Raw genomic sequence first — 12,654 nt, forward strand, 5'->3', positions numbered from 1 at the left:
CTCATTTTCACGCATACATTGTGACGGCCATTACTGGCATAATAGCAGTCTTACGTCTACGCAAAATATAGTAAATATTTCCTTTTAATGTCTAAAAAATACTTCTATTACAAAACAGAATTCTAGTGGGTAGATTTTTAGATAAATGAGTTTATACCGAATACCTATAGTATGGTAAAGTTGCCAAGGGCCCGGTAAAGTTGCCATAGTTTACCGGTACCCCTCAAAGTAACACTTAACAGCTAACTATAGTGATCTAAAGTAGACGTAGGTACCAACACTATTACCTGCAATTTAGTAGCCTTTGGTTTTTACAGGCAAGAAGTGTTTAAAAAACTAAAACTACTTAAAGATTTTGCGCCTATCTTACTTTTTTATTGTAATCGGATTGAATTATGAACAGTTTGCAACAAGAGCGCCGAGGTTAAGGGGACGCGACCCAAGCTGACGTCAGGGGTTCGAAGAGATCGCTACAAGCCCGCGCCCGCTAGATACGAACGATGTCGTTCTTCTAGATAAGCTCAATACATGAGTTAATCAAGTTATTTAACTAGTTCAATTTACGAATTACGTGTTAATGTCAGCAATTCAAGTAACCTCAATAGAAATGTACATTTTTACCACCTGTTATAAGTTTGAATACCTAAATGCAGTAGTTTTGTTTAATTCCTGTATTCATTTTGAACACCACGGCCCTTACTTTATATATCATATTGTGGTATTTCCTTTTATTTAGCTATAAAAATATTATATTATATTGTTTATATTACTTTTTGGAATTAGCAGCTGACATGACATTGACTTTCGTTTCGTCTGTCACTCCTTCGCGTCTTATCTCTGAAAAGTTTCTATAAAGAAGTCTTTACTTTTCCTTTTACAAACTCTTTCCTCTGTTCTGGTGAAACCTTGTGACTTAATGAATCATGCACTGCTAATCCTTTAGGTCTCGAGTCTGTCTCATGGCTCTGCAGACCTTCTACAAGGCAGACAACACGGAATCTACACTGCAAACGGAACTCTTCCGTCCACCTCATCACCCTTCTTCTACACGGCAGACAACGGAATCTACGGGTCTGCACGATTGCTGATACGAGAGATTCTATGAGTCTTCAACCAAATAACTGCTGCGAGATACCACAAGACTAAATATCATCTGCCAAGCCAAACAAACTTAGTAGGCCTCAGGTTAGTGTAGTTATCATTTCTTCAGCCATTATCTGACCTAAGAGAGCCTATCTATTTTTTTTTATTTACTTGTGGCTTCGTTTTAGTTTTGCCTTGACCCTGAACGGGGTAACATGACAGTCTGGCGCCCAATTATCTAATTAAGTACTAGTACTTTGCTTTTTGTATGATCATGCGCGCATTCAATTTGCCCGAGAACACCTCGATTGGAGCATAGAACAATGGAGGCCAGTCTTATTTACTGACGAATGCAGAATGTGTCTGCACGGTAGTCGTCCCACAAGAGTTCAATTGGATTCATGTCCGGGCTAAGCGCTGGCCAGTCCATTGTCCGTATTCCGCTGGCCAGTTCATTGTTACATCAAGGTGTTCTCGGGCAAATTGAATGCGCGCTTGCCGATGGCAGGTCGTCAATTTCGGGCCTGTGGCAGGCCGTTTAGGGGTGAGGTTGGCTTCCACCAACTGTCTCCGTACTGTCCCCTCGCTGACAGCCACTCTTCGAACTCTTCTGAGTTCCTGTTGAACATCGACACCGGTCAAGAGACGATTTCGTAGTGAAGTTGAAATAATAAAACAGTCGTCTCTCTCCGAGGTGGACCGGTGGCGGTTTATTCTTGGTCTTGGATTGAAGGCACCAGTATCTTGATACTATCTGTATACTCTTGATACTACAGATTGGCTCAAACTCAGCGGAGCAGCAACTCTTCGCTGAGTTAGTCCTTGTTCCAGTAGAGCAACGACTTGAGCGGCTTCTTCTGGTGTCGTATCCATAATTTTTGGAAATAAAATGAAGCGTTTTTGCGGAGATGTGTACGATCAACTTTCGATAAGCCACAGATAAAGTTAACCTTAATGTAGAGGTTTTATAGGGGTAGTTTGTGTTATAACTTGTTGGAGTCGTAGTGAGCAAATACTCTTGTCCGCTGTATTAAGTTAAATATTTTAAAAAGTGCTGATACAATTTTTATAACAATGGTACCAATATAAAGCTGAAGTTGTAAGATTTCTAATGGCATATCGGTTTTTAAAAATAATTCAGTATTTTATTAGGAAAACATCTACGAATGCGCATATGTTGGTTGAGTCGATTTGGTTGCTCGCGAGTGTAGTTTATACTTTACGGGCTTTAAGATATATGAATGGATGACAACTTTTTCAATAAACCTGCGGTTAATAAATAAATAAATATAATTAATAAATAATAAATCTTACGCGAATTTGAGATGATCGGGAAAACGGACAGTTAGGATTAAATAGGATACAATAAAAGAAGCATAAGATGCAAATGTTCCTGTGAAGGCGAATTGAGAGCCATCTGAACTTTTTGCGAAAGTCGGAAGACATGATCATACTTTTTTAAACCAAAGATAAAGCGTATACAGACATTTTACAATCGCTCAAGTTTGGGCATCCAAATAGCAAGCGTCGGCGGAGTCGATCAAAGGACGAATCAGAGACTGTACTGGGTATATCTTCGTTTTCAGCAGCAGAAGGAATTGGAGACACTTCAGGTAATGAACAGAAAAATGAACTTCACGACTGCCCGCTGTCTACCCCACGAAGAGTCAATACGTCTATCTTCTTGGCGGCGTCAATGGATAACGTTGCCATTGACGCTTAAAGAATTTAGCTTTATATTTGAAAATTATGTCGAACGACGCCTGTTTTCTTAAGACAAGAAGTCAATTCAATATAGTCTGCAGAATAAACTAGCAAGGAGCTCTTAACTTGTCAAAACCTGGTTTTCATTTGATAAGTCTCCTCCTCGCATTAATGTAATCATTAGTTTACCTTAAAAACATATAAAATAGAGTAGAGACTAATTCATTACTAAACATTAGATACTCAAAGAACTATTACAGAAACTGCAATCAGTATTTTATACGGATACGGATCACCTGATGACAAACGATAAGCGCCACCCTAGTGGACACTTGCTGTAGTAACTTCGAAAAATTATATTTCATGTATGTTTCTAAGTAATCTAAATAAATTTCCTATAAAATATATTTTGTACTTTGATATTCATCGGAGCTCGATAATCTATTGCTATAAACCGCCTCTACACAAGAGAGGACCTCCAAATTCACCACACTTAGTTGGCAGACTTAAGATCGAAGATCAACGTTCAGGTTTAAGAAACAGCGCTGTTGACTATCTCTATTAAATGTATAATTCCTTAGTTCAATTTACACAACACCAGCGGGAAGAGTGGGATAAAGAAAAATGTATTCAACTCTGTCGTTGCCGTACGGCACCGGATGCATAATAATGTTCCGACTATGTACTAATTAACCCAAAACTTAAAAATATTTGTGTTATAATTATACCTTTTATTCTATTTAGCTCTTAAAAAAGTATTCTTGCTTTTGTCATTTTGTATCATAAAACTGTTTTACAATATGTTTAGTTCACTTCATTTTATACACGTTAACACGCAAGAATTGCAATGATAAAGCCTCTATCGTAAATGAATTATCAGCACAAGTCTAATCGATTTCTCTCGATGTCTAATCGATTTAGGTGTAAACTGTGTTAAAGGTGGCTCAACGCGACACATAAAAACCAGAAGTACACGCTCATATTTGTACTGGATTCGACGCGGGCAACTTTACGATCACAATCAATGCGACAGGATAGGGCTGCCACTTCAGTTCTGAACAAATTATAATTACTATTAATCAAAAAGTGTAAGCTACTTTTGAGGTTATTGAAAACCGAGTAAATCATTTTTTCTTTTTCTTTCTTTACGCAAATAAATACAATTGGAAGCAAAGAAACGAAGCAACTAGTATTTATTTTCATTTCTTAATAATTATGTATAGGTCTATAAGGGTCATACACAAAATGGGTTAAAAAAATATTAAAAATAAAATGTCGTTATTTTTTGTTAAAAATAGTCTCATTTGTTAGGCAACGTTACAAGTAATATGATATTAGTCAAAAACCAGATCGTTATTTAGATTTCAGCAAGTTATTTAACTTACATTTTTTTATAGTTCCACAGGAAAGATTCATTTCCACAGGAGATAAGTTATTTGTCATTTATTTGCTTTTTAAATTTGTTATAATTAACATTAACTTTTAGATAGTTAGATAGATAGAATTACATTGAAAACGTGGTATTTTGTTGTAAAACGATTATTGTCATAAAAGTGATAGATTAGATAGTTGTTTAAAACTTACGTAATTCAGGTACTTGTTCGTAACAGATCTGTCTAAAAACTCTGAAGAGTGGTTTTGCTTACTACCCTTATATTGAAGGCTTGCTGTGGTCTGGATCAGAGTTTCGGCAAGCATTAATTGTAAGAAAATGGATACCACACCTGAGGAGACGCTCAAATTGTAACTTTACCCTGACCTGGGGCAGACAACGTAATTTGGTTTACAGAATTTTATTTAAGTCGGCCAAGGGTTAAAAAATTTACAAGAGGTACCAAGACCTTCGTTCAGAGACCTGGAACACGAGCCACTATAGGACGATACGACGGCTCATTGGAACCACTGCGTGACGCAATGGTGATTTTAACGTTATTCAGCTTCGGCAACAGCTACGTGACATGCAGAGAGTCCAAGGCAGACATCAGAAGACAGGGGTACGAAGACTAAGAGAACGGAATTGATATCACACGTACCTACAACTGGGCTGAAATAAACGGCAGCTCAACTAAAATCAAACCAACAACAACAACTTTGGTAATTCTAGACTTTTTTTTCATAAAGAACTAAGTTCGTATGCGTAAACTCATAAAAATATAACTAAATAACTGTTACAATTCCATGTTAACTTATATGTACCAGATTCTTGTCAGGAAATAAAGTTGTTATGAAAAGGGCTTGAGAATTATCTGGGAAATGTCAAGCATTCTTCTGCTATTACATACAATACAAACATTTACAAGATAAAGTGTAAAAATATATTGTACCTATATTTCATATCAATCCATCAGAATAAAAGTAAAAATGGAGGATTGTCTATGGAAGTCAGTATCGAACCAAACTAAAGATGAGCAGAATTTTTAAACTTTTGCATTTAATTGATAAACGCAATAAATTACACTGCATCACATAGTTTCTAATTTATAAAAAAAAATTGGAATCACTGAAAAACAAGAACAAAATATTTATTAAAAAGTGGATAAAAAACCGTAGATGAAAAAAATAACTTAACTTCCAGAGACTATCCATTCACTTCACATTTTCAAAGCTTAAAATCATATAGAATCCAGACCAGAAAAGAAACTCTTAGCAATTTATATTTGAATATCTATTGACACCGAGAAATAAGTAGGTATTACAAAATAATCACATTAATCAAAACCAATAAACCCGAAGTCGGCATTTTCAGAACTGTGCATTGCATGCTTAAGGGAGGGCTTGTGTTCGCGCCTATATGCCTTTACGCGTTCGTCACGAGCTGTGCTGATGATGATGATTCTAATGTGCATAAAATGTATTCATTGCTTTGATTATTTTATTTTGTACATTAGAATAATGTAAAGAAACGTTTATGAAAAAGTGCAAGTGTACACTTGTAATTCTCGTACATTCTGTCAATAAAGTAGCGGAAATAAGGAATCATTATTAGTTTTTAAGATTACATAATATTAGGGTGGTCTGTAAATCTCAAACAAACATTAAATAGGTACATTGCTGCATTTAAGTTATGTCATAATAGTGTTCTATTATCAAATTTGAAATTGACTAAAAATCTAACAAAGATTTTGTTTTATACATATTTTACACTGCCAATGGAATTTCACATTCTTAGATACCGAATATGTTACAGGCTTGTAGATTTTATCCAAAAAATAGTTAATAAGTGTAACATGTATCTTTAGATGCGGTTGAGATGTGATGAAAGGTCATTAATTAAAGTTGACGTCGCAAATGTGAAAGGTTATACGAGGGTATCTGAAAATACTCATTTTAATTTGATTTGCCAACGGTAAATATTTTATTTTGCATTTTCTTCGACTGAATATTGTTGTTATTGTTTCCACATAGTTGAACCAACAAAACAATGTAGCCAAGAATTGAATTTTGAACCTGATTGAAAAAAAAATAACTCATTGAGTTTTTTGTTCGTTCTTCTCCATAGGAATCTACACTTTGGAACGAGCAAAAAGTTTAACTAGAGGGCTGACCGGCAGACACATTTATAATTTTGACCTAACCCCAAAAGGCCGGCAAATCACTTCTAACGCCTTTGGTGTTTTGTGTAAGAGCAACGCCGGTTGCTTACCATCAAATTATTGTTGTCTGTTCGTTTACCGGTCTATCTCATAAACTAATACCGAAACTGTACCTTTGCACAGTTTTGTCACTGTGAATTTTACTTTCTACACTACGAAAATCTGAACGAATAGACGATAGCAACTACCTTATTGGCAGGACATGGCTCCAGCCGGTTGCTTTCTGATTTTAAAACTTAAATTACCATATGATGATTTTCTTACATTAGAAGATATAAAGTAGAAAACGTTTTAATGCAAAATGTTCTAAAGTGAATAAGGAATAACATCTTTTGATAATAATATCTTTAGTGGTGATACAATACTTGCACGTATGTACGTTATTTAACTATCTGTATAAGATACCTACATATAGATCAACACGAGCTTATACTAGTTGTAACACAATGATCTCATGGAGTGTAGCCAGTAACAGAAGGCTGTGATTATAATGTAAACATATTTTGTACCTATCCACATATTATAAACATGAACACTTACGTATGACGTGTCATTCATTATGTAACCAAGTATGAAGCTACTACTTGAGAACTGAAACCTGATACTTGTAGGTAGGTACAGGTAAACGCGATTATTTTCACAGCCATATGCAAGTTAGTAATTTTCGCCAGAATGTCATGGATTCAGTTTCTCCTACTTCACTTTTATTTTATCTCTACTTGTATGCTCACTTATGTACGATACTAGTTTATTAGGGGGATGAATGTGCCGTTTTGTGGCAAGAGTGATCGCTCATACTCAGTGGCAAGATAGAGCGAAGATGATTATGATATTTTGCATTTAGCTTTTTGTTCTACGTAATATATACATAGGTACCCCAACTACAGTGTGAAATCAGGAGTGATCAACTGAAAAGTTTTCTCAAAAGACGTCTAATCGCAGACTACTATCTTATCACATCCACGGTAAAATTACCCATAGTAATACTTAATATATTTATTATAAAAGATAATACTAACAACGGCAATAAAAGAAACTATTATTTGTGATAAAAAAACGACATAGACACGATGTTGTGTAGAATTTTTAATCAGAATCTAATAGAAAACTTTTTCGGAAATGTGAGAAGTTTAGGAGCTTTACTATTGTGATGGGAAATATATTTAAACGTCAAGGTGGCTGCCTATCTCTCTTTATATTTACTGTACTTTGCGGGTACAGTGCAAGTCTACAAGTACTTGCATAGTGACGCAAGTCGACTTTAATTTCAAGGATCCCTGTTAGCTCCCTGAAAATAGCACAGTTTTTAGTGCGGAGAACCGCGCCGACCGGACGGCATTAATGACTTAGCAATTTACTCCTCAAATCAAATCCTACTGCGTTGTACGTTATTTCAGTGCAAGGCGATTAAATCTATCAATGAATTTCCGGCAGCGGGCGCTTGACACTTTTAATATCGCCAATCAACCCGAGACCGTTCTGAATGAACAATACTGGCTGGGTCGTAAATTAAATATTCCTAAGTTCGTACCAACACAACAAACGTTTGAAGTGGTATGACGTTAAGCCACGGTCGGTAAGTTGAAACGCTAAACTCGTTGAAGTAACAATAAGGGCATTATGCTATGTAAAAACTATATCGTATTCCGCTGTAATAATTGGTGACAAATTAGGGAGAGTATGTAAATACTAATAACGGTAGTACATTCTTGTTTCATTATATTCAACGAACTGTGAAAACAATTATCTAGTAAAACGATAGTTACTCATTAACAACACTTTTCATACTTCCCCGTATTTATTGTACCAATTATATTGTAATACGCAATTCGTTCTTTGTTGAAGGGAGAGTTCGGTTGTGCTGCCCTGAAGGCAAAGCATATAAGTACCTACAAATATATCAAATTTCGATGTATTTCAATGTAAATTACTACTGCTAATTATTATTGACAAACAAGAAATTTACTTAAGGTTCTACCTATGTCTCCTTAACGGGGCAGAGGGCGTCCACAAACAAGAATTTGATGAAGTATATTTTTAAAATAACTCTCGTTAGACATAGCTACTAGCTAGCTTTTCTAATTACTTCATACGAGTAAACGGGTGCTTAAATTGATTGATGAATAATCATTACAAAAAATACTATTTGTATTCGTTAAAAATAAGATGACCATTCCTATTTATTCCCTTTGTATGCCAGCTTAACAAACACTTGCCCGTTTTTAAGATCCTTTTTTTTTGAGGGGGGAACATCATCCAATGGCTTTTCTCGCCTTGGGCGAGGCGAGAGGGAGTGTCAGACTCTTACTGACTAAAAACCACCCCGTTCCTTCTCCTGCTTTTCGAGCCGGAGCCCCGGTAAACCCGCTAGGTAGTCCGCAGCTCCGGATCAGGCATCAGCCCTACTGGGCCCTATCTGTGGTGGTCTGATGGCTTTTTGAGGCGCGCGCGGAACGCGACGCGCCTCACGCACGTGTCTGGTTCTGTTCGGGCGATGAGCTACCCTTGCTCGCCGTCCGCAGGCCCGCACTTACGGTCGCCGGAGATCGTCCCGCGATCCTCGACGCCCGGAGTGTCTCTCTCGACGGCTGGGGCGTGAGGAGGTTTGTTCCCTCACGCGCCCCGCCTCCTCCTTAGCTAGCATGACTGCTTCGCAGAAGGAGGAGACGGCATCCCAGTCCCTCTCGCTCCGCACCATGGCTTGAACCAGTGCCGGTCTCAACCACAGGGATGTGGTCGCCGTCGCCGACCACATCCCTGAGGACTTGGTGGTGCTCAGCCCACGCAGGGCACACCGCCACCGTATGTTCTACCGTGTCCTCCGGGCGGTCCTCGCAGTGATGACACCCGGGCGTTTCCTCCCGCCCAATAAGGAACAGGAACCTACCGCTGCGATGACAGCGAGCCCAGCCCTCGGTTGCGACAGTCGTTGCTGCCATTCCGCCATGAAATCGCGCCGGAGCTCGTCCCGCCACGCACTGATCTGGGGCGGCAGTGGAGTTTCGCCCCGGCGACACGCGTCGGTGCGCAAACTGAAGACGCGCGCAAGCACCTTTGCCTCCAAATCCCACGGCGGTAATCCGGCAAGGAGGTTCGCCGCCTCCCCGGAGATCGTGCTATATCCACGGATCACCCGGATAGCCATGACCCTCTGAGACATGAGCAGCGCCCAAGCTGGCCGCCGCATCAGGTTCGGCGCCCACACAGGGGCGCCGTAAGCATTAGGTACTTAGGATAACGAAACTTAATTGCACAGAGATTTGTGTAAAGTTGGTCAAGTTAAGCTAAAACCGTTTTTACTGAATAGATAGAACCTAAAAGCAGCCCAACGGTAACGTAACGAATTTTTTTTTTTTCGTCATGTCAATACAGAATATAGTCTTAAGGAACTTTTCAAACAGAGATGTGCTATGTAACTATGCAGCGAGGATGTAACAGCTAAACTGTAAAACGATGTGACCGTTTCCACTGACAGTAAGATGTGCTATGAAGATGTGCCGTCGCAAAGTAGCGAGGAAGATGCGCAGTTTGAGTATGCCCTATGACCCAATCCATAGCACGCATCCATAGCACACTTACATAACACGCATCATCATAATCATTTATATATTGAAACTTCTAACCGCTTTTATCCTAAAATAGCTGATCCGGCAAACTTCGTACCGCCTCAACATTATTTTCTCACCATTTAAACCTTTCCTGGACTTCTACAAATATTTTTTTCAAGTTCAAGAGCCAAAATGACAATGCCAGATCCTGCCCCACTTAATTTCATCAATGTACAAGAAATGTAAATTAATCAATATTATGCAATGAAAATAAGACCCTTGGTTACTTAATTATTATTCTGATAAACTTGCGGATAAAAATTAGGAATTCGTGAATTTAAAAAACCCAAGGCCTATTTCCTGTTTCTATGGCGACCATCTGCGTTTCTTAGTACGCTTACACTAGGAACAAAACGAGTCATTCAATAAAAAAAAGGATTTATTAATGTAATGTGTACGGATTTTAATATGAATTTGGTATAAATACATACTGTTAGTTATTTTTTTTTTATAATATATATTATAATGAATGCATATTCTAATTATTATTTCGTGTTTGAACGTTAATGATTAGATGTAACGAAACGTCATTGGCGTGCGTGCGTCAGTTATGTCAAAAAGTCATTATTTGACATTCGCTCTGTCTGTTCTGTTTACATTGTTGTTTCGTTATGACTATGAATTAAAAGTAGGATTACTAAGGTGATATTGGTGATGACATTCCTTCCTTTCATAGCTAAACACCCTATGATAGCATTGTAATAATATAAAGCACTTAATTTAATTATTTCTACCATTATAACTGCAATTAATCTAAACTGGTACCTAACCTAAATGTAATATTTTGTTCTTAGATTTATACAGGGTGTCCCTGAAGTCGACGTCCAACAGGCACCAGATGATCGGCAAGGTTCTAAATGTTATCAGAAAAATATAAAAAAATCTAAGTCTTACAGTTTTTAAATTACAGTGACTTATGTGTTATCCAAGAAAAAGTACAGTTTAAAGTAAAGTTTTTAGTTATCACTAATAGAACAGCAAAAGAATGCTACATTTGGCATGGCTGTACAATATATTTTTTGGTGGGGCAAAGCTCTATAAAGATTCTGGCATTGTCATTTGCCAAATCCAGTCCAGCTGTTCTCGAGGCTTAGCGAGACTAACGAACAGCTATTGATTTGTATATATTTATGTCGGTAACAGAATAACTACTAAAAATACTTAAAGAAGTGTATTCAACTTTCATCGAGACAGCTAATGTATTTTTGAGTAGATACGCACCTATAATATTGTTTGTTCTTAGAATTCTTAATATGATTGAGTCAAGTATTTACTGTATAAACTTTATAGAAAGCAAAAATAAAAAACATCAGGTTTTTATAATTGAGCACTTTTACAGTGGAACTTTTCCATGAATTAAATAGCAATAACGATCTCTTATACACCTACACACTACTCAATATAAATAACACTTATTTTTTAAACACAATTAATTAATAGGCTTATTAATATATCAAGTATCAAGTCTTATTCTCAAAAAAACCTTTAACAGAGAGGAGTGGACGGAGGGTCGGGAGGCCTTTGCCCTGCAGTGGGTCGATCGTGGCTGATGTCTAAGTCCATTAACTGTATAAGTGAAATTTTAAACTATTAAACTGTTTACCTGTGTGATGTAAGCTGACGGAGCAAATGTTTGTAGAAGCAGCCAGTGAATATGAGGGTTCATCTTTGGGCTTCAGTAGTTCATGTGTTGATACAGAGTGTATTGACAGCTCCTGTTAAAAAATAGTAACATGATTATGAAAACTGTAACGTCATCAAAAATTTTTACTTTAAAAATTATTTTTTTTAAAGATAATTAATGAACTGGTTAATTAAATAACCATCAACACAAACACTTTAGGAATCCGACAAAAATACAATTTTAAATAAATATTAGGTAAGGTATGTAGTAGATATTAGAATTAGAAATTTTAATAATGCCTTAAACACTATTTTCTGTGTAATTGTAACTAATGAAAACGGCATGTTATTTTATTTTTGTTGATTGATGTATAATTGATTATACTGTATATAATACCTACATATAACACAGCTGTATTGATTTTTAATTATATAGGTAATCAACACAGAGCCTATATAAATAATACAGGGTGTCCGGTGGCAGAATTAGGATTTAAATTTCAAACTATTTTCGAACCGTTAGCGGAGGGGCGGACGGGGTGGTCTCGTTCGATTCGTCATGCGGGTTCCTTAGCGACGATGTCGCAGTGGACGGGAGAACAACGTGCATTCGCAATCGAACGATTCCTGTGCTATTGCTCGTCGAAGATTTTGTTCGCGGTACAATATCCGACGGTTACGTGATGCGTCAAGCGAAGATTTGATTCGATTGTGGGTGCGGAGGTTCAGAGCAACAAGTTCAGCAGCAAATAATCCGCGGCCGGGACCCAGTCGAAGGTCGAGGACTGATGACAACATCGAAGTCGTCGCAAACAGTTTTCGTGATAACCCGCGACAGTCCGTGCGTAAGAGAGCGGCTGCTCTAGGGCTCCCAAAAACGATTGTTCACGAAATATTGAAAAAGGACCTTAAATTTCACCCCTTAAAAATTCAAATTGTGCAAGCGCTTAAGCCTAATGATTACAATTTGCGCAAAAGTTTCTGCGAAACAATGTTGCAGCGATTTCGTACGGTGAACACAATCTTTTGAAGTGATGAAGCCC

At 37.5% G+C, this 12,654-nt stretch overlaps 1 protein-coding gene across 3 annotated transcripts in view; it reads right to left on the bottom strand.

Annotated features, from left to right (window-relative positions):
* Positions 1–12,654, bottom strand: part of LOC118261859 (forkhead box protein L2) — a 59,836-nt gene that overhangs the window by 28,848 nt on the left and 18,334 nt on the right. For all 3 annotated transcript variants that reach the window (XM_035572864.2, XM_035572873.2, XM_035572881.2), the window contains exon 3: positions 11,592–11,703. In XM_035572864.2, the coding sequence (XP_035428757.1) occupies positions 11,592–11,703 (112 nt within the window). The remainder of the gene's footprint in view (positions 1–11,591; positions 11,704–12,654) is intronic.

This window comes from Spodoptera frugiperda, chromosome 25 (genome assembly GCF_023101765.2).
Source record: "Spodoptera frugiperda isolate SF20-4 chromosome 25, AGI-APGP_CSIRO_Sfru_2.0, whole genome shotgun sequence".
Classification (NCBI taxonomy): Eukaryota; Metazoa; Arthropoda; class Insecta; order Lepidoptera; family Noctuidae; genus Spodoptera; species Spodoptera frugiperda.